The sequence below is a fragment of the Pteropus vampyrus genome, unplaced genomic scaffold (genome assembly GCF_000151845.1).
Source record: "Pteropus vampyrus isolate Shadow unplaced genomic scaffold, Pvam_2.0 Scaffold39, whole genome shotgun sequence".
Taxonomy (NCBI): domain Eukaryota; kingdom Metazoa; phylum Chordata; class Mammalia; order Chiroptera; family Pteropodidae; genus Pteropus; species Pteropus vampyrus.
Genome location: NW_011888820.1, coordinates 6,072,997 through 6,096,443, shown reverse-complemented (window position 1 = coordinate 6,096,443; position 23,447 = coordinate 6,072,997). Strand labels below are relative to the sequence as shown.

The following is a 23,447-nucleotide window of genomic DNA, read 5'->3' as shown; positions in this document are numbered from 1 at the left end:
AATTTTCGTCTAAGACATAATTTTAGAAAGAGGAAATTTAAGATTGATTATGTTTAAATATAGTTAATGATAAATTCAATAAGGTTGTTCACTGGGCTTAATGAGGTATATTTGATTAAACTGGGCATGCTGCTATCTGTATTTCCAGCCACATGCATCCTAATCATCACCTCTCACCCCACAGTAAAGTATGTCAGAATGTCTGATTTATTAGCTATATATCTAACTCTTCCTATGTGACCTTGAAGGTCCATAGTGTCTGTAGTAACTTTTAATTTGATGAGGTTTAAATGAGAACAGCATGGCCACCTGGTTGGTGTGGGAACTGAGCCACAGGCAGAGAGTAGCTTAGCTGATCCCATCCACTGCTTCAACCTACAACACACATGGCAGCTTTGCCTCTCCACACTCTTGGTTATATAGGATGTCACTTTTGTGATGGCATACATCTTAATTCTTTGGGAATAATGACCTTGAATAAAAAGCCATGTGCTGCTCTGGTAATGGAAATAAAAAGTACAGCAGTCTAGGGAAAGGATGATATGTTGGCCCAGAACAAAGTTTGGGATAATTGTAAGGGGATATGAAATGTCAAATTCAGCAATGACTCCAATTTATACTGTGAACAAATACACCATTCTTCATAAAGACACAAGAAAAAAACCAATTTGTAGTTTTGTTTCAGTTAAGTGCAAACACTATTCTTTGGATAAAAGATAAAGCTAAAGAGAATGTTGCAAAGATGGTTAAGTTGTGCTATGAATAGATGAAGAGAAAACACAATTCACAAAACCAACACGCAGAAACATTTTCCTATTTGCAAATTTGGGAATAAGCAAATGATCCAGGAAGTCGCCCTTGCACAAATGCATTGTGCTACCATCTGGGAGCTGAAAGGGAGGGCGTCCTTGGTGTCCCAGTGCACAGGACAGATGGCCTTTTATATGAAGCTGTCAGATCACCAACTCATCTCATTCTCAAGACAATGGCTCTTAAGAAATCAACTATTGTCATTTTGGTCCTATCAGAATCAAAGCCCAATGTATCTTCCCTGTCTCTTGCCCCTAATCCAAGCTTTGAAATATTCTGTTCCCTTGATTCCTATTATCCTTGGGTGATATGAGAGGAGAGGAGGTTTGCAGATGGTTGAGACACATTTCTTATCTTTATATTGCCCTAATTAATTCTGTTCTAAATATTTTCCAGAGGTTATCCCCTCTAGAAAGAGCCTTTTTGATCCAAACTTTTTTCCACTCCCCCATCATGTCTCAAGAAAAGCCGCTGTCAAAGGTTGACTAGCTGCCTCCGCTTCAATAATGTCTCTGTGCATTCAAAGTTTAGTTTCCTTCTGCTCCTTTGCTCCTGGGTCCTCCTCGCCTGCCACGCCTTCCTCTGGCCAAATGGAGCTGTTCTGCAAGGCTAGCCTGTGTTCTGCCTTCTCCATGAAACACTGGATGACTGCTTCAGTCTTTCAGATCTTACACTGTTCTGTCCTTGGTAAAATATTGCCTTGCCTTGTGCTCTGTTGTTTCCTATGTGTTAGTGTTGGCTCCTACAAGTGCCTAGGGGCAAGGATAGTATCTTTGGCTTATATATATGGATGCTACGCAGTGACTTATTAGCTGTTTGACCAAAATAACAAGATGTATACACATTTGATTAATCTCTGGGCATAATATAATAGGTGTTCAATAGAGTTCTTTCATATTTAGGTAGAAAGCGTGAATTTCCTTCATTCTTCAATATGCAGTAGAATTAAATAGTTTTCTATAATGCAAATTTGACTAAGGTGCTTTTCTGTTTCGAATCCTCCACTGGCTCTGCTCTGCCTACAGGGCAAGACTGCATGCCTTGTATGGTACATGAAACCCATCATGAGTTCAGACTCATCTTTTACCACTGTCCACTTCCCTTTTGATTGTGATACTATCAAATTTCTTGTGGATCGCCTATCTACTGTTTTATGTGCCTATACATGTATGCATGCTATTCCATCTACCTGGAATACCATTCCATCCATTTCATCAGGCAAACTCCTTTTACTTCTTCACGCTTTGCCTGGTTATCACTTCTAAAATATTTTCTCTGGCCCAACCTGGCCAGCTTTCAAACTGTGGTCTCCTGACCAGGGCATCGACACCATCCAGGAATTTGTTAGGAATTCACATTCTTGGGCCTCACCCCAGACTCTCTGAGGGCAGGGCCTAGCAATCTGTGTTTTACAAGCTATCTAGGTGATGCTGATGTATGCTGAAGTTCAAGAACCACTGTTCTGTATTATTTCCTTTTTTAAAATTATTTATTTATTTTAGTACTTATCATTATTATTTATGCCTTCAGCACCTGGTCTTCCTAGGTGGTCTCTCATCCAAGTACTAACCAGGCCCAACCCTGCTTAGCTTCCGAGATCAGACATCGTGCTTGTTCAGAGTAGCATGGCTGTAGACCATGGACCGTGGCTCCACTGGGGCACGAACCCAGGACCTTCTGCGTGTAAAGCAGATGTGCTAACTGCTACACTATGGAACCTCATCCTGTATTATTTCCTTGTCTTAGTCGTATATCCATTACAGAATCCATCACCTCACATTTCATCTATGTTTATAATTTGCTTTCTCTACTTCCTGAGGGTGTAGACATGTTTTATTTACCAAAAATACTGGGTACTTACTGGACTGAATAAAATGAACTCCCCTACGTAGCCCATGATTTTAGTGACGATAATAATAGTAATAATTACAGTAGTTAATATTTATATAGCACTAATCTTAGAAAAACCCATAACTACAAGTCTAGCATTGTAATCACGGTAAATGTAAAGAAAAAAAACCACTTTCGACTTATTAACAATATGACTGCTGGCTGATGCCTTAGCCTTTTGTATAAAGAACAATGGATTTAGAGCCAGAAGATCTGGATTCAAGTCCCAGTTCTGACATTTATTAACTCTTTGGTTCTGGACAAATAATTTCATATCTCTGAAGCTCAGTTTCCTTATCTATAGAACAGAGATAACCATATAGGATAATGTAAGTGAAGTCAATTTGCAAGCTGTCAAATGATGTTAAATGTTTTTGTCTCTTTTCTTTAACTTGCTTTCCATGTGTGTAGCACAGCCCTTACCTCTCACCTTTAATCTACTCATGACTTTTAAATCAAGATGTGAGAATTAAATGAGGCAGGAACAGGGAGACCGAGCTGGGATTGGAAGGAAAGAAAGGTGAGCTCAGCCTGTCCCAGCACATGATTTGGCTTCTCTTTGGTCTTTCCACATCCAAGAGAGTACTTAGCCAAGGGTTGACACTGAAACCTAGCTTCACAAACTATAGAGTTGATATGACGCAAGACAATCCTACACAACCCAGCCTACACCAGTCAATTTTGTCACTCTGCCATACAAAATAGTTTGAACAAACATGAGATTCATAATAACAGTGTGTGATTTCTACACTGGCCTGTGGGACCTCTGACCACCCTAGATATTGTTAAGGCCTGAAATGCCTTGGCCCTTACTCCTGACAGCTGGAGCCAGTTGGGTGAACAAGCAGACATTACTCAAATGGTAATAAGCCACAGAAAATTAAAGAGCTAAAATCCCAAGCACCTTTTCGAGCTAGAGACTTTTAAACAACTAAGGTCTCATTAAGTTTCCAAAAGAAACAATTAAGCCAGTCATCCAAACAACTCTCCTGAAATTCATGATTTCTCACATAGCTTTCCAAAACTCAAGCAGGCATCTCGACAGGCACACAATGAAACGACGACAATGTGTACAAGCAAAGCTGGTAGTGAAAGCAAAGGCACACAGCTGAAATGAGATTTTCAGAAACATATTTTTCTAAAAATCTGGCAACCTCTCCAAAGGCCTGCCCTTCCAATTCAGGAAGGGGCATGCCAACTGTATACCCTCCATAACTGATTATGCGCCACTGTCCCTTCTCTGAGGATGTGCTACTAAGAGCCCTCTGTTAGTCTTCAGGTCTTCTGTCCTATCTCCTCTGGACTCTGGCTCTGCCATCATGCCCTCTTCTGACCTTTCCTTCAGCCTCTCTCTCAACATTGACTTTCTCCTCTGATCCTATAAAAATAAACAAGTACCCCACCATCTCAATACATATTGCCTCTCCAGCTGACCATGGACTTGCCTGCTCATTTGTGTTCACAGCCATCATTTCTAAAGAATTGCCTGGGTTCTTGTCTCTATTTCTTTACCTCTGCATTTACGCCACCACCATATGACCTCTGTCCCATCACCTCACAGGCACTGCTCTTATTATGGCCACCAACGAGTCTTAACTGGAAAACCCAGTGGGCACTTTTCAACCTATCTCTTTATAATGACCTGTTTCCCACCATTGACCACTTCCTCTTGTAAGCTCTGTAAATCATCCCCTCCGCCCCACTCCGTTTGCCTCCTGTATCTATGAAAACTTCTTTCTAGTTTCTTTTATAAAAGACTCTTTTTCTTTGCAGGACATACTTCTGCATAGTTTTTCCTGGAACATTCTTCTCTTTCCACATTCATTGTTTTGTAGGTGAACATACTGACTCCCACAGTTTCAACTACCACCTCTATGTAAAGACACCAGTAATCTACATTTTCACATGTCCATCCCAGTCTGCCTTAAATACATTTCTTTCTACCATTTAGGCTCCATTAAAGAATAGTATTATAAATAATCCTATTTTCAAATGAATTTGATTTTTGCTATTGTTCCTTGTTTTTATTCTATCTTCCAAAGTTTTAAATATTTGATAATAAATTCTTTCATGCTAAGATACTGCTTGTGGTTGTATTTGGGAAAACTCAGAAACTTTTGACCATATTTAGAGTACACCAGGAATTACTCTATTGTAATGTTAATATGTAGTCAGGCAAAAGATGAAAGTCCACATTGGTAAAGGTGGTGAGATCACAGTATTGATTGACCCCTTCCTACTGTGAGAAGTGACCTGGGAGAACAGGGATGGCCAGAGGTGACCAAAAGGCCCAGGAGAGGTCATTTTTAATGCAGTGGTTATACACGTGGATTCTAGAACTAGACTGCACATACTACATCCTGGCTTCACCATTTTGTAGCTAATTAATCTCAGTTATTTAACCCCTGTATGTCAGTTTCTTCATCTGTAAAACAGATACTGTTCACTAGAACGTGGCTGTGGAGATTATGACCTAAAAATGTAAAACATGGGAATGAGTATCTGATACATAGTAAATGTTCAGTGAATGTTAGCTATTATTATTATTTACATTATAAAGTATCAAAAAAGAGCTTTTAAAGTAAAGCCGAAGTAATGGTAACTGTTAAAGGAAAAATTACAAAAGAATTACAAAAGATATTTATCTTGCAGTAGGGCAGATGCTGGACATAATCTCTGCTCAACTTCAACGATGGTCTAGTTTTAACTGTGAACCAACAATCAATCACCACCAAATATAATGACTGCCTGTCAAGGATGGGATTCAATATTGAAATTAAATGTGACCTACCATGAAGTTAACCTAACATTTAATAATCTGCTCAACTGTTACTATAGGATACTGTAAACTCTGTGAGAACACAGACCAAGTCTGTGTCATTCACCCCAAGCCTAAAACCATGCTTAGTATATTGTAAATGTTTAATGAACACTTGTTGAACAGATTGGCATACAATTTAATTATGCATAGAAGGTAAATAGTTTGTATAAATGACATGCATAGTCAGATAATCTAATAAGTGATATGACTATCAAGCAAGATAAAAACTTTTAGGGCTATGTGCAGAGTAAAAGAGCAAACAAAAAAATCTGACTTTGCTCATTCTTCTTGGAAATCATTCTGTTTATAAGGTTGCTTTCTACCTTCTCAGGAACGGATGTCTAGTCCAAGATTTGGAGTCAGGAACCTGGGTTCCAGACCTGGGCTGTAACACTAGCTATGGGACATGAATTTATAATTCATCTTTTCTGGATTAGATTATTCCTAATTCCTTTCCTGGCAGGAGTTAAGAAAACAAGACATATGACTTCCAATATTAGAACAAGGCACAAGGTTTTTGATAATAGTCTGCTGCAAAAAGGAAGAATGAGAGGTAATTTCGACTTAAATACAGGACATTGCAAAAAGTTGATGAAACTAGATCATACTGAGATGGTTGCTAGAAAGGGCAGGGCTAATAGATGGAGACATTTAAGAAGAGATTGAAGCAGCCAGACACCACATCAAACTCTTGGTCAACCTTTCAGGAAGCAGAGTAGAAAGTATAATAGGATCTTACTCAGGTAGATTCCTTGATAGAGAGGACAGGCAAGCCAGAGTCTTTGTATCTTTAATATCTTTATATTCTGTATCACACCTAAAATCAGGGCAAAAGCTGTATTCTTTACCTGCCCAACTCTTTGCCTGAGTCCACTTGATGAGCAATACATGTCCTTTCACAAGATCTCCCATTGCTGAGAAATGGCTCTTTGTTAAAATGTAATGAAATCTGGGAAGTATCAATGGACTGAGTTGAATAAAAGGTGGTACACACAAAACAGAAGTGGGTAGGTAGTTTAGATCTATAGGATAGAAAATATGAAAACTCATTGCAAGTGAGATTTGTTTGCCATAAAAATTTATTTTTCTACCAGATAACAGTTCCGGCACCTTAGAAAACTGAATCCACATAATTCTGTACTATTACTCTAGGTTGCAAGGTCTTAGGTCATAGGGGATAGTAAAGTGGAAGGACATTTATTTATCGTGATTTCATTTGACTTGCACGAAAAAAAAATAGTTTATGCAATTACCAAAAAATGTCAACATTCACCAAAGTTGCAGTCACAATGATACAGAAGGCATCAAAAATTCCTGTGCAGGGGAATAGAATATTTTCCTTACTTGTATTTGTTTGTGTACACATAATCACACGTGTGTATGTATTTATATGTGCATGTATATATACACATCTACATGTAGGTATTTGAATAAGTGTGTATACATGTGGTATGCATAAAAGTATGTGGGTATGTGTTCACATACATACATATATAAAGTTTCAATTTTTTTCCGTAAAATCCAGGGCAATAGGTAGAGATGATTATTATTTTACAGATGGTAAAGTCGAATTACAGTAAAATTAAGAAACTGGTCTAAATTCTCTTTAGCTTATTTTATTTTATTTATAACATATACCAACTCCATTAGTTCCAAAAAGCTATTTGCAATTGTTTCAGTGCCTATCTAGGGACAGTAATGGGTGAGATGACTGGTCCAGAGATTCTACTACTCAACCAAGTTGTTCAGAAGGGGAAGAGTTCTGTGTTTAAATCCTGACCCCACACTTACCTATCTGAAACCTCGTGAAAGTCATATGAGCTCTTTAAGTCTTATTTTCTTAATCTACCAAATAGGGGATTAAAATATGGCCTGCTTTGCAGAGTTGATCCGAGGCTTAAACAAGATAATGACTTAAACAGTTCAGTGTACTGTATGGCAAAGTCAACATTTAATGGCTATGAGTGAAGCTCTTCAATGGATCCACGATTTGGCCTGTGCTGTATTCGGTCTTGTGTTAATAATATTTTTGAGAACAGCAAATTGGCCTCTCTTAATAAAATAAATACACCACCATACCTACTAAAAACTCTATGGTAAAATAGTATTCTAGAGCATTTTTCTTTTTTAATATGGAGGGATCTGGCTTCTGTATGAATAAAGAAAGAAATCTATAAACCCATTTGCAGTGACAGAAAAGCCCTACTTTGAACCTGTGTTTATGTGTGTCGTCATCTCTCCCTCACAGATCTGCAATTATTACACAATGTTCTGCTCTTTTAGATGGCAAGGTCACAAGAATGTATAGTTTAAAAACTGCATTTGCAAAGGATGAGTATTATTTTAGAGTCTGGGAAACTTCAAAATAATTTGAGTGCCTTCTGTGTTTTGTCTCATTAGGTAAAGGCAAAAAAGTTTCCGGTTTTTTTTTTTTTTGTACCAATATACAGCTTGTATTTTAATTAAAACAAGAACCAAGCTCATGACCAGAGGGAAAAATCATGAAACAGAAAGCTTAGACGACATAATAGGGCTATGGCTGGAGAGGAAGAAGAGCAGTTTTAAACTTGGGCATCTTCTTAGCAAACATCTTTTTCAAATGTATTGTGCATTATCCTCCCCCCTCCTGCCACTTAGCCAGGAAAGAGGCTTAAGGGCTGTCAGAGACAGAAGTTTACGGAATCCTAAAAATAAAGACATATTTATGGGAGGCTACATTTCTTCTTATGCCAGTGAATTAGCAAGTGGGACACATCTTCATATTTCAGTGTTAGCATCTGAATAGTCTCCATTTAGTTCCTAGAGCTACTGTAACATTTAATGCTCCTAGTTAACCTAAATAGGCTGAAAACAATTGTTCCAGTACTTAAGAGGTTATCTCTACTGCTTTCCCTGTGAAGTCATTATATAAGAACAATATGATCTGGCACATTTAAGGTATTAAACCTGCATGAGGTTGAATGGTTATGAAATAATTGACAACATTAGAGAGGCTGACAGTCAAAGTCAAGTTTCTTAAATTTCACGCAAGTATATAATAGGCCAGGACTGCTCATCCTCAGTGCTTTCAACATTTTAGGCCAGATAATTCTTTGTTGTAGGGGATTTTCCTCTGCATTTTAGGTTGTTGAGAAGCATCGTTGGTCTCTATCCACTAGATACCACTAGCATATCCCCAGTTATGACAATCAAAAATGTCTCCAGGTATTGCCAAATATTCCCCCAGAGGGTGAGGACCCTGGAGAGGGTCACTGAGATAGACTGTTCTCATCTTGGAAAGGCAGTCAAAATACTGCGGCTAAAATAGGATATCCTGCACACAAAGTGCTCCTAACTAGCTGGGTGACTGTGAACAAGTTAGGTAACATCTCCACGCTTCAGTTTCCTCATCTGTAAAATGAAGATGATAATAATAAGAACCTTCTTCATAGGGGTGTTGTGAGGATTAAACAAGATAATGCCTATCTCACGGTAAGTGTTCAATGAATGTTAGCCATTAGCATGGTTTCACGGTTTTTTTTCCTTCTGACATAAGTTAAAGATCCAAACGACAGAAATGTAATTAAAGCGGGGAGGGAGGAGGTTTGAGCGCAGTTACACTATTACAGATGAATATCTTTATGTTTCACAGTGGTCGAGTTACAGAGGCTCAACTATTGCATAATCTTGTATCCCAACTTGCTAAACAGCTTCAGTTATTGCTTAATATATTTTATTATCTTTTAAGCGAGAGTCCTAATTCATCAAAATTATGGGCTGCTGCCAGATGATTCTTCTGTAAATACTGTAAATTCTTTTGTAAAAAAAATAACTGCTCTATTATCATGTGGGGTTTTTTTTTTTTTAAAGTCTTGACATGGTGCCTGGTCTTTTCCCTTGAGTTCTTTCCTCACCATTGGTCATATAAATATTATTGTATTATTCATTGAAATAATAACAAAAGCTACCATTTTTAAGAGCAACTTACTGTGTGCCAAGCTAAGCGCTTCACATATATTATTATTTCACTCAATCCCCCAAAATACAACCTTAAAAGTTAGGTAGGTTTCTCAGAGTGGTGAAACTAATGTGCTCCAGCCAGCAAAAGTCAGAACAAGTCCAAAACCTAGACTGATGCCTTCAAAGCTTATGCTCTTAAGATGCAACTTCCCTATCAAAGCTCAGAGACCTACCCGAAAACTCTTAATCATTACACAAGCTTCCCTTTCTAAAACACTTCCACCCTACCCGTACCTTCTCATACTTTCATTCACTTTCTTCGCTTTCCCCCATTCAGCTAATAATACCTCGAGGAGAGTAGTTATAAAAGAACTATGCTCTGAACACTTTTAAGTCGAGCATAGTAATTTAAAATGAGAAAGGCAGAGACAGACAGGTATTGGGGAAAGGAAGAAACTCACTTCACATTGGGCTTAACAAGGATTAATAAAATTATCTAAAAGTTGAGTTAGGGAAAGGCTGAAATCCCATTTTCCTGGTATGAAGAAGACTCGCCCAAGGTTGTATAGGTTAGATCACTCATCAAACTCATCCCAGTAATCCAAGTTTTATGTACAGTATGCAAATTTTACTTCAAACTAAGAAGTGCAGGAGAGGAATAACGCTGTTGCCAGAGGCATGTCAAAGTAAGCTTATCTTTTTGAGACAATTTTTAGTGGTGACCCAAAGAAAGCTCCGTACCGGAGAGAGCATTGAAAAGTAAGTCAAAAACTGTGACCTTGGAGGTTCTAGGAAGAGAAGTCATATGACTAGTTAGAAAACAGCAATCTTCTCATCACCCAGTTTGGCTGGGAGAGTGCGAGAGACCAACATGTTTACTGGTTGGCCTCTATGGCAGAGTGACTGTGTGGCCCAGGATAAATCACAAGCAACTCTAAGCAGGGTGCATGTCGATGACCCAGTCAGAAGAGCTATGAGTTCTAAGAAGCTCCACAGCTCACATTACAGGATTAAGCAGAGTCTCAGAATTCAGCTAGTCCCCTCCTAATACGCATAAGTCTTCCTCAATATCTCCAACATGCATCCGACCTATGCTTTGAAACCTACAGTGATTAGATGGATTCGTCTTATTATTCATCAGTTAATAATGTGGCCATCCTTCAGTCCATATGCTTGTGATCACTAGAGAACGTTGGCTGTGCTATGGCCATCACATAAAGGGAATTAACACTGATATAGTTAATTATGTACATAAGTAACTATATGAAAGCACCTACTATAGGCAGGCACTTTATACATTTACTCAGTGAATAATTTTGGCAACAATAAAAGAGATTAGGGATGGGAGGCTCCTTGAAGTTAAATGCCTTTCCCATCCAAGCTCATACACAATTAAGTGGGCAGGATACACTTCTTGGTCCAGGATACCCCAAAACCACACTTTGCCCGCCACACAGGACACCTGCTGTCAAGTTCTAAATGAGGTTGAAAGAGTTTAGGATATTCAGACTAATAGAAAAAGCAGCCCGTGTAGGTGAAGGGAGAATCTCCCGAATGTATTCCTTGTATGTAGTAACACTTACAGATATGTCATCACTGAAGTCGATTTCATCCAAATCAAGGTATTCAGGGGCTTCCATTATTCTTCTTTGCACATCTTGAGTAAAGTCAAATATTTATAACTTCCTGAACAGGACAGAAGCAGAAAAGAAAGGCAAAGAGATTAGCTGTTTTATAAACAAAAACCATATCTACATTTAAACAAACAAAATGAGAAAGGTAAGTGGGTGCTAGTGCTGCCTTTGACATTTCCTCTCTGTCCCCAGCCTGGCTTTCGGGAAATGTGAAGCACAGCTCCTCGGGCTCTCCGGCACTGCTCCCCAGCGAGCACCCACGGCCCTCTGCTTCACTTCCCTCGTGCCTGCTTGTCTGTCTTTCTAGAACACTAACTCAGCTCAGATTCTTCCCCTGTCATCAATATCAGCACTGGCCCAGCCCTCACCTAGCACACACCGCACCTTGGGTGAAAGTCGGGCTTTGGGGGTGAGCAGCCCTGAAAGCTTCGGAAAGCCATATTCGAATGTTTATGTGGGCATATCCCTGGATGCTGTGTACGGAGCAATGAATACTGAATCTCCACAGTAATAACGAACACAAGACAGATACCAGCTAACCAACAGTAATGGGTATGTCAGAATTTGTAGGACAACTTCCAGCTCATCCCTCAAAAAATTTTTTTAAAAAAGGATCTAAATGCAGATTTATACCACAGAGTTATTGCATTGCTCCTGCTTTTAACAGCTTTGCCTGACAGTGCCAGAGTGACCTGCCGCAGGCGCCAGAATGTCCTCAGGCAGTGCTTGCCTCGGGGCTGCCTGTGGCAATTCTCTAAATCTGTCAAGGAAGATACATCACCATCTAGTTCATTTTCTCATCACTTATCATCATCACCAACAGCGGTGGCAGTGGCACCTACAGATGTCAAGGACAGAAATATATAGACCTCCTGGCAGTGCCTCAGTGTGTAGTTATCTTCCGCAGAGCCAGCTCTCAGATATCGAAAAAGATTCCATTTCCTGTGACTTGTCTTTATTATGAAAACAGCCTTATGTACTAAGACATGAGAAGTGATTTATTTTCACCTCCTTCACTTCTCTAATCAAGGGGTACTTAGCCAAAGAGGAAGGAATACATTACTGGAAAGTGAAAATAAATCTAGGCCAGTGAAAATTGGCTAATTAATGTAAGATACAGAATGAAAAATACCTATTTTTTAAAAAGAAACCCTTACTCTGAAGGCATTGCTTTCTCGTTTTGAGATTTTGTTTGTTTGTTTGTTTTTAAGCTACACAAATAGTAGAATTACAATAAAGGGGGAAATGATCACTTGCCATCCCATACCTCAAAACCAGCCCTTGATTTAATTTTCAGTGTTTCCTCTCCTGTCCTTCCCACATGCATGTACCATTTATACATTCTTTTTTTTTAAATACAGCAGATGCAGAATTGGTCCAAGAAGAGATCAGGAATGCTACTACCATGTTCAAATGAGATTTTCCATTTAGAATAAATATTAAAAGTTCTTCTGAGATCACGGTGAGGTTTAAAATGAAAACATACTTTTATTTGCAATATATATGTATATATATCCAGAAATTTTATTATTTATAGAAATCCAAAAATAGCTTCTTAAACCAATTGCTTGGTACAAAAAATATATATCACTTTTCCTCTAATCCTCACAAAACTTTTTGGAGAAAAACACGCATACTCATATTTGCAAGTAACTCAAAATAATGTCCTCTTCCATTCTGGTGGATTCTGAGACAATCCAGACTCTGGATTCCAGCTCATCAGCTAACAGACTTTCTTTCAATCCAATTTCTTTTCACTAAGTCTGTTTTCCACAATGAATTGTTGATTTACAGGCTATTGCCACGGCTCTGGTGAACATAAAGATGATGCTTGGTGTCAGGATGGGGTATGAACAAAAATATCACCAGAAACATGGAAATATGGGGAGATGAAGCAGAAAAACGTGCATCAAAGTGGGGACCATGTGGATCTTCACATATATGGAAATACAAAACTAAATGCAAAATGCAAATGAACACGTCTTAACCAAGTAAATTAACAAATATTCACTAAGCCCATGTTTTGAGTTGTTCTGACAATATAAAGAGCAATATACATTCAAGTATAGCCATTCTCATGGAACATATCCAGTGGCTAATATAAATCATGTTATTAAAGCAGAAAATCTTTACATTTGGACGTGGAGGATGGTAGTGAGATAATTCTATAGTCCAGAACACAAGAGTTACAATAGTTCCAGCCCATTATAGGAAGACCTGGGCCACTGCTCATATTTACCTCAGTGGATTGGATGGTCCAGCCTCAGCCTAAGGGGTCCAAGGCATCCAGGACTCTTCTTTACTTCCTAAAGGCCCTCCATGTGCAGTCATCCCCTTTAAGATGCCTTATTCTATCTATAACCCAATTCCTTTGGTCTGGTTTCAATGCTCTGTCCTGCAAGGTGCCACTTTGAAAGTATTATATCCTCATTTGTAACGTGCAAAAATCCCTGTGGTTCACCAACCCCAGCCACACATTCCCAACATTGATTGCTTCTTTTCAGTTGGGGTGAGTCCACAGTAGTCCTAGTGGCCATTGCCTCCTCCTTCCTCATCTGCCCTTCCACTTAGCACTCCACTGGGCACTCCAGTCTGAGGAATTAGGGAAGCTATGGGAAGGATGAGGTCAGGTTAGAGCAGTGGCTACGAATAATCAGCGTGATAAGGAAACTGAGCTGGGCTGCGAGAGCTTTTCTCATGCTGCTCTCCTAGCACCATCCACTCCATAGACCGCCTACAATGGAAACCCCTTTTCTGACCAAGAACACACCGGCTCTGATGGAATGTGCAGCTACAGAGGGCACACATCAGAGCCAAATCTGGCCTACAGATGTGATGATGTGTTTGGCCTTAGCAGTATTTTAAAAATAATCGAATCAGTTGCCAACAGGTAGACCTTGGGTGATTTCACATAAAATTCTGGGCTTTTGGCTTCACTTTAAAAATATCTGAAGCTGTGGCAGCACAGGTCTACGTGACAACAGTTGGCTTTGGCTGAGCTGCAGCTGCCCCTATCTGTCCACGAGGCCTGCTCCCCAGTTCACCAGCTCCCCACCCATCTGCTCTTCATGCTGACACACCCTGCCTGGCCTTTGGGGAATTTGAGTGTTGGATTCTTCAACGGAATTCAGTATTAAACAATAATTACCAACATCTCCCCACTTTTTAAAATTTTCCTGCCAAATAATGTTTACTTCATTTGTATTCTAAGATTGAATTTGTATTCTAAGATTGTTTTAAATTCTCATACCACAACGGCAACAAAATAAAAGTTCTTACAAATAAACTACCAGCATGTTACAATTTGTGCTTTTACAGAGCCTCCATTCTATCTCTTAGAACTAAAAAAAGAAAACCTTCATAAACATCATAAAATGTTACAAGGTGGAGATTATGTTTCCCTCCCTTTACAACTGGAGGAAGGAAGGGTTCTTGCCTTGTTGTGATTGGCCTTGTGGGTTTACATGGTGCCACTCCACTGTTATGACTAGACGGGAAGGGCAAGCTGTGCCAAGTTCAAGCCCAGAAAATGACCGAAGCCATCCTCCATCTGGCCAGACCAGCAGCTTGGACGCAGGAGCACCACCAACCTTACTCAAGGACAACGAGAGTGGGGTTATTCCTAAATCAAAGATATCTTTCAGCCTCCCTTTACATGAGACTTTATTGATATGCATCATAGTTGGCCCTGGGCCCCTTGGGATCTCAAGACCCAGTCATTTATGTTTGTACTGCACCCCAGCCTATCAGCCCTGACCCTACAAGCTGTAGTTACTCCTCCCAGGTTCACTGAGTTCCTTTGGGCTTTCTTTTATATTGCTGCCCCCTTACCCCAACACATCTCTCATAAGATACAGCTGACTCACTGAAATGATCCCATTTCATCTCAGCTGGGCTTTTAAATTCTCTTCATTGACACTGGCAATTTTTAATTTGTTATTCAATTAGGCAGGTATGTTGTGTGTTTGATTTTTTACGGGGGGCATAGAGGTGAAGGTGGAGATTAGGCAAGGGATGGGAGAGTGGAGAAAGATAACGGAAACATCTTCCAATGGTTCAGCTCTATCAATATGGGTAGAAAATTTTATAGGGAGGGAAAGAAAAAAATATTAGGATGTGAAGACACAAGAGTACATGGTGGAACCTGTATGCCATGCGGCTGTGGGTGACACACTGTGCCCCTTCTTCTGACGTTCCCAAAGCATTGGGAGAAACTTTACCCAAACTCTAAACTGATGCCCAGCTAGAGACAACAAAGAACAAAATAATCGGCATCAGTTATACACAATGTCTGTAGGATTTTTCCTACTCTCACTGAGTTTTGATAAACTGCCAAAAACAGAAGTCCCTCCAGTGCTTGTTAAAGTGTGTGGGAGGGGCTCATGGCCCTAATGGGTCTATCAACACCATGTCACCTTCTCATGACTGGCCTCAGTCATGGGCCAACAGATTCCTTCAAGGGAAGATTCAATTTGGGAAAGAGCTCAATGTAACTTAGAGGCCAACTGGATAATAAAAAGTAGGCAAGCAATTTAAAAAATAGCCACTTCCTCCAGTATTCTGGTTTTGGGGTGATATTTTTAATTTTTTTTTTTGTTGTTGTGTCTTGAAAACTGACTCTGAATATAATTCCAAATGGAGACTTCCAAAAATCTGTTGGGTAATGGCAGCATCACTGGAAAAAGCTTGGAGTGGCCAACAAAATTTCTTTGAGAAACTACACGCATTTAACATACACATTCTGGTGTGCTTGGCTCATAAAAAGCTTACTGATTTGTGACTACAGTCACATATCACATAAATTGCTCTACTGAAATTCTTCTTAAAATGAATTGCCTCACTCCATTTTACAAGGAGTCAGCATGGACTCATTCTGAAGGCTCGTGTTACACAGATTTCTTCTTTTCTGCCAAAATCACTATTGCTACATTTACCATGTAAACTATGAGGCCGGGTAATTAAAAGTAAGTTAAGACTTGTCAAAATAAACGAGCAGAGTACATTCAGTGATGAGGTAACTTCGATCAATTTGCATTACAACTTCTTTCTTTACTCTTTAATTCACCAATACTTGGAAAAACACAGCGGCTCCCTACACCCCTACACACACACGTGTGCATGTGCACACACACATACGCAGCCATATTTGTACTGGGATAAATTTTCAGTTTGAAAGCCTGCACGTAGATACACTGGACTGACTTTCTTTAATATAACAAGAGCTCAAAAATAATTACAAACTAAGTACTGGAATGTTTGGGTGGAAAAACGTGGAATATATGAAATGTTGTCCATGGTTGGCTCAGTAGCTTGGCTGGCAAGGAAGCAACTCATTCCAAATGTTGGATTCTGTTTTTTTCACTCTTTGATTCAACAGTGGCCAGAAGCATGGCAGTCACTAAATGTCTAGTCCTGAAGCAGAAAAATGATAGAGGCAAGAAATTTCTATGGGAAGGAGGCAACTGAAGGAGAGCCAAGAAGTACACATGAGGAGAAAGGGGGCAAGCATATGAACTCTGTGGATTTCATTCACAGACTATTGCTGCGTGTACATGCTTGATAAGATCTACACTGCACTCTGTGCCTGCAGGGACCATGCAAATACAGTAGAGGGGAAAGAGACAACAAAACAAGCCATTAAAACACAATGCAAATAGACAAATAAATACACTGGAGTCTGAGACACTGAACTTAGACCTCGGACATAAGGGAAGACGGCCTAGTAGAGGTGCAGTCTAAGCTGAAAGCTGGAAAAAGAGGTTATGAATGGTTAGGGAATCGTAGGAGCAGTTCCTCCAGGCAGTAGTTACAGCATGAGCGAAGGCCTGGGGGTGAGAATTTCCAAAAAGATGAATAACGCTGACTTAGCACCTACTGATCTTTTCTTTTCCTACAGAAAGGGGTCTTGAAAAGTGAGGTCCAAGCTAGGGTGATAAACTGGGGTGGATGAGGGAGGATTTCCAAAGCCAGATTATAGACAGAGCACATCTTGGAATGTCAAAATTTCTGGCTTGTTTGGAGAAAATACAAGTGAATGTTTGCTATTAAACAGGGGACCTGTACCAGCTCTAACGGAAGGGGCATTGCATTTCCTGTTTGAACGCCCCCCAAATACTCATGAACCAAAATTTTGTACAAAAGTCTAGGACCGGATGCTTTTACATACAGTCTCTCATATATATTTTACAAGGGCCCTGGGAAACAAATATCTTTATATTCTCCTTTGTGGATCCAAGGAAACCAAGCCTCAGAGAGGTTCTGTAATTGCTTCACAGACACATAACCAGGACTTTTGATGTTAACTTTGCTTTTCTCTCTTATTTCAACTTGCCAAAACTGCAGTGGTAAAGTAACACTTTCCCTGTGTCAAAGATTTTATTTTTTTCAAATCATCTTCCAGATTTTTTTTTTTTTTATCGGACTTTATTTATTACAACTCGTGAGGGAGACAGAGGGAGTGTATTGCGATTTGCAATCATATTCTTCCTATTTTACAGATGGCAAAACTCAAGAATGTTTTGGCCAAGGTTATGTACTACAAAGTAGGGGCAGAGCCAGCTCAGATAAACCACTTCCCAATAACGAGTCCAGAGCCCTTCTGATTCACCCCCAAGATTGCTCTGAAACATGGGCATGTCTTTGAATTCCATAGACATCCTCAGCCCTGAATTGTATCGTTTTTGGTGTTCAAGAACTACAACTCCAAAGAAATTGCTCTTTCCTCTTTCTGGCAGAGTCTAAATAGAAATGGCAGGCATGACCATCATCATGAAAGAAACTGTATGAACTTTTGTGTCTACAACATAACTTGCCCACGGATAACCCTGAACTAGTCTATGAAATATTATATTCCATAGCCAGTTGGTTTAATACTTCATCTTCAAAGATAATCTGATAATGATTATCTTTCCTCATATCTTATTAATAAGGCAAGTAAGACAGCACTGTACTCATTCTAAATCAGGACTGCTCTCACAAATTTGTATAAAGGTTGACCTTGTAGTTTTCAGCCCTAGCTTTACAGTTTAAAATTCTGCAAATGATTTGAGAGTCATTTCGTTATTTCTAAATTCTAAATACTGAGCATGAACCAACTTATACTAGAATGTCAGAGCTTGAAAAGACCTTAGTTTTAAGCCTAGAGGTAGAGGTATTTTAAATTTGTATTTGTGTGTGTGATTGTGTCTCTGTGTGTGTGTGATCCAAAATGAGTTTAATATTTAAAATTCTTTTTGAAAAAAGAAGGAAAGAATTCATGCTCACAGTCGATACACAAGAGAAGATAAAAAGAATGTGTAATAGATAAAAATATATAAACACATAAACCCAAGAAAAAAATATATTGGATTCTACTTCTTAGGAAGACCAGGATAAAGTGGACTGTACCCTAGACAAAGTAAGGAAGTCAAGACAGCCAGTGGTTGGAAAACTCTGCCTCATGTAGCATAGTTAAGGAAATGTCTAACTTGGAGAAGATACAAGCACTCTGCCCTCACCCTAAGAATCTAAAGAGACATCGGGTAAAAGGAGAACTTGACTTAGGGTTTCAGGAATTCTGATCTCAGGAAAGACTTTCTACTAGTGACACTTGGAATAGGCTGACATGGAGTAGGCGGCTTTATGAGATCACAACCATCCCAGCAAGAAATTGTTCACATAGAGGTATAGAGGGATCCTCTGAGGAAGAAAAATGAGAATCACACATTGGGAAAAAGACACAGATGACGTTCTAACACAGAGATTCTATGTAGTCTGAGGTAGCAGTGGAAACAACCCTGAATCCAAACCACAAGCTCAAGACAGGACAGTCTTGACCCATTTGAACCCCCCTCCAGGGTGCTACAATGACAATCTCTGTTGACTTCCCCTTATCCTACTTCATCTGCTATCCTGATCCCACTGGGAATGTGAATGAAATTGGAGGGTAAGGGAGAAGGAGAGGAAAGGAGGGAGGGAGAGGGAGAGAATGAGAGAGAGAGAGAGAGAGAGAGAGAGAGAGAGAGAGAGAGAGAGAGAGAGAGAGAGAGAGAACTGGAATGTTGTTCATTCAGTGAGAATATGATTTACACTCTGTTGTAGATGTAAACTTATCAATTCCACAAGGACAAAACTATGACCTAATGAGGCCCAAACAAAAAGAAAATATCTGGGAAGAAAAATGAAACATTTCTAGCACTAGGAAGTTGAGCCTGGGCTTAAGCCAGCTGTGTCTTACACGGGCTTCTGGAAAGGAACTATGGAATAATTTGGGAACTGGATCCCTTACTCAGTTATTAACAGGAAACTATCTAAATCCGAGTTCCAAGTTTTTGGCACACCTGAAGTGCTCATGCTTTACTCCTGATTTTGCAAAGACTGCTTGATTTCTACAGTGTATTTGTTTGGCAATTATTATTGAGAATGTGTAGAACACAGATGACAATCCTGATTCCTATTTTAGACAGTAGACATAATAGCAATATGCATGGGGAGCATTAAAGACTACATGAGGAGTCAGTTGTCTTGGCTTCATTCTCACACCTCTCAACATTTTTGAGGATTAAACTTCCGAGCAACCCCAGACCAGTGGTTCTCAAAATTCAGTGTGCATGGGAATCAGATTGCTGGGTTCAACTCTAGGAGTTTCTGATTCAACAGATCTGGATTGGGGCCTGAGAACTTACATTTCTAACAAGTTCCCAGGTAATGCTGATTCTGCCGGCCAAGGAACCACATTTGAAAACTACTACCTAAGATCAATGACTTGTCCCAGCCCTGGCTACATCTGCACTTAATTAAAAGATGGTGACCTCTTTCTCACATCCCCCATCTCCACAGATGTTAACTTCATCATACAGGATCCATGCCTAGTGCCCTTCTGATTAAACTGCCTCAGTGGACTTGACTAAGCATTTCCCATGAAGACCACCCAGAAACCTCAGAAGGTCTTAAATCCTGTGTGTGTGTGTGTGTCAGAGAGAGAGAGAGAGAGACTCCCAGTGCTATACAAGGGATAGACATTGACTTACAAAACTCTACAAAATGTGGGCCTTGGTTACTTTAAAATTTCCTTTCTCCACAGCACTTCATGGCAACAAAGATGTCCTAAGTTTCTCTTGTTAATAAGATCTGGGTTTATAATTTTAGATGTAGCCTTTTTAGAGCAAGAATCTCAATGTAGGGCCATCTACTCACTAGAACTACAGTATAATAAATCCCATGTCTACTAATAAAGAAGAAAAATGGAAACATTGCAAGAATCTAATAAGACTTAGTTTAAAATTCAATGCTTAAACAACATGTATGCATCATAAAATATTTTAAATAATTATGCATTGAATCTGATGCAGTCCATATGGCTGCACTGGCTAACTGTGAAAAATAAAATACTGATCATGTATTTTAAATTAAAATTATAATTTAAATATACCAATTTTTATTGATGCCAAATCCAGAAATCAGAGTATGACGATGTTATCAATTCTTCCAATTACAATGTACCAATTTAATAACCAAGAGGAAATGAGAGTATAGTTTGTTATTGAGAAGATTAAGCAAGTATAGTGGGCTAAATGTCTATACATATCTATACACACGCACAGAGTATAATTTAGCAAACACTAATTCTTTAATCCAATGCTTTTATCTAGCCCTAATTTACTAAAGATAGTTAATGAAAGGAAAATGAACAAACTCTGTTTCCATCTTAGATGAGTTATTATGACGATTAAAACTGTAAAAATTAAAGATTGCATACTTAAGTAATGCATCTCCAATATGTGTCAAAGCATTTCAAGAAAAACGTAAGATGAAAACACAAGATTACTGTCAACAATTTAGGAATTCAGCTAGGACATGTCTTCCAGTTTCAACAATCTGCTGTTTTTTTAACACAATACGTTGCACAGGGTAAATATTTAATATATTGTTTGTCATGCTGAGTTCATGTCCAGGCTATGATCATTGTTGACTCACTTTATAATTTCTACATTTAAAAAAATCTTAGTATTGTCCTAAACAACAAATGTTGTGATGACTATTCATCTTCAACTAACAACTTAATGTTAATATATCTTCTTTTTGCACAGTTTCCCTCAGAAGTCTATTTATGAGGAGGAGTCAATCTTCTAGTCTCCCTTTCAGAAACTGCCTACGATGACGGCCACGGAAACCTTAGCTGCACCTTCCAATGATGTGGGCCAGTTTCCCACTGATTAAAACGGAGGTGTGTGTGGTTTTTGTTTTTTTTTGTTTTTTTGCCATTAAGCATATGCGAAAAGAATAACATTTGCAGGCTGTGGTGAGGGTTTTTCTCTTTAGCACCCCAGAAAGACACCAACTTCATTTTGTAATTTACCAGCATAAGCAGGAAAGGACTAAGAGCAGAGAAGCCTGTAGAGAGGGCTGTGAGAACAGCTGGAAAAAAGACACAAGCTGCCAAGTCTTTTAAGAAATAGACTAAGATATAGTGAGAAATCTAAAGTGCAGTGATCAGCCTCATTAATAAAATACCAAAGTTGGCCCCTCTAAGGATTTCAATTTCTGAATCATCGTCTCCAATCCAGGTGTCACCATATGTCATCTTCTTTCTTTCCAAAAGGAGAAGAAACATCCAGAAACAGATGAAGACTAAGATGGCTAAAGAAAGAATATCAATCAGAACTAAAAATATTTTCCCATAGTAAAACTCTACCTGCCTGCTGCCCAAGTCAATTAGGCAATCCATGTAAACCCTGTCAGTGAACAAGGGGCGTGTATCATTTCTAGCAGTCAAGTATTCAGATTTTCTAGTATAAAGTAAAACTGGGATGTACACCACCACATCAGCTCCCAAAGGGCGGAAGCCACTTTCAAGGAATGTATCTGATGGTCCAGGTTTGGAGCCTCACTTGAGGGATGGACAGTTTGGTCAAGCTTCTGGTAGCAGAGCACTGCAAAATGTAACATGAACCAGATGGCCACTGAAGTCATCAGGGCTGCCATGAAGTGCATAACTTTGCAGCCAGCTGAATCCAACACAAAACCAGAAGCGTAAACAATTTTCATGGTATTAGCCACCAAGTTTTTAATGAGGTGGACAAATATAAGACTGAAAATTAGAAGAAAGGATGTCTGTAAATTCCTGGTGATGTACTTCCCTGTAGAATAAAATAAACACACGTTTCCAACCAAGCTCACAGGATGAGAATATGGTACAAGTGTTGATCTCAAGCACATCTGCAGATGGCTTCATGGTAACTAGCAAATCAGTTATCGCAAATGTCTTTTCTTCAGTTTAAATCATAGGGCATTCAGATAACTTTTAAGAGGTCTCTAGTGAGAAGACCTGGGTTTTTTTTTTAATCCACTGTATGTTGACAAAATCATCAGTTGGTGTCTCCCTAACAGTTCAAAGATGGTCTGTAACAGAATTCTGCTTGCTCTAGTGATGAGCTGCTAAAAACAAGAGAGCTTCCCAAGATTTATTATCTCTGGAGACTTTGCTAGGATGAGAAAGTTCTAGGTACTATCACTTAATTAAAAGTTCTTATGGAAGCTAAGCAGGGTCGGGCGTGGTAAGTACTTGGATGGGAGACCACCTAGGAAGACCAGGTGCTGTAGGTGTAAAAACGAACTAATGAACTAACTAAATAAGTAAATAAATAAATAAATGTTCTTAGAAATGTATTTATAGCACTGTAATGCAATTTCCTAGATATGTGTCAATAACAATGAAGGAGAGAATAAAATTAAATTTGTGACAGCAAAGGAAAGGTGGCCAGAGGTTGAAGTTACCCTTTCCACTCATGGAAAAAAAATTAAAGAAGTGAGGGTGTCTGAATGACAATGAAGATTTCCAGATAACAAAATGACAAATTACCAATGATGATAATACATAATAGAGATTTATAAAGTATAGCAGTTTTCTGTTTTCTCTACCATTTCTGGAAAGCAGGAATACTCTTACCTGTGCTGGTGATCTCAAGTGGTTGTTAGGAGTACAAAAGAGATGATAGAAAATACTTGTGAAGGCCGTAGGGAAGGGAATAAAGAAAGAAGCAAGGGGGGAAGGAAGTGATTGGGCAGACTTTCCCTCCCTAGAGCATAAGAGGCTGGGAAAAGATTTCTGTCCTCAGTATGATTGGAGAGTACAGAGCAAGGGCAGAAAAATGGCATTGAAACACGTTGCTCAAGTAATCAGGCATTAACTCACTTTGTGTATGAATTTGGTTGGCCAAGTATGTCATAATGATCCATTCTGGGGACAAACTACTTTCTCTCTACTGTATTTGCTTGTAACTTTTGCTGTCAATCATCCTATCCCCGACTGTAACAACATATGCTTCATTCTGACCCAGTGGTGTCCTGGAGCTTGCTTTCACCAACTTGGGCAA

General features: G+C 39.2%; 1 protein-coding gene and 1 pseudogene across 7 annotated transcripts in view; both read right to left on the bottom strand.

Annotated features, from left to right (window-relative positions):
- Nucleotides 1-11,146, bottom strand: part of SNCAIP (synuclein alpha interacting protein) — a 66,540-nt gene extending 55,394 nt beyond the window's left edge. For 3 of the 7 annotated variants that reach the window (XM_023529551.1, XM_011358297.1, XM_023529550.1), the window contains exon 1: nt 11,044-11,142. In XM_023529551.1, the coding sequence (XP_023385319.1) occupies nt 11,044-11,072 (29 nt within the window). In that variant the 5' untranslated portion in view covers nt 11,073-11,142. Of the gene's footprint in view, nt 1-11,043 lie in introns of all 7 variants that reach the window. The other 4 variants (XM_023529548.1, XM_023529549.1, XM_011358294.2 and 1 more) reach the window with 2 other exon arrangements.
- LOC111738511 lies at nt 2,332-2,447 on the bottom strand (annotated as a pseudogene).
- Nucleotides 11,147-23,447: the final 12,301 nt, after the last annotated feature.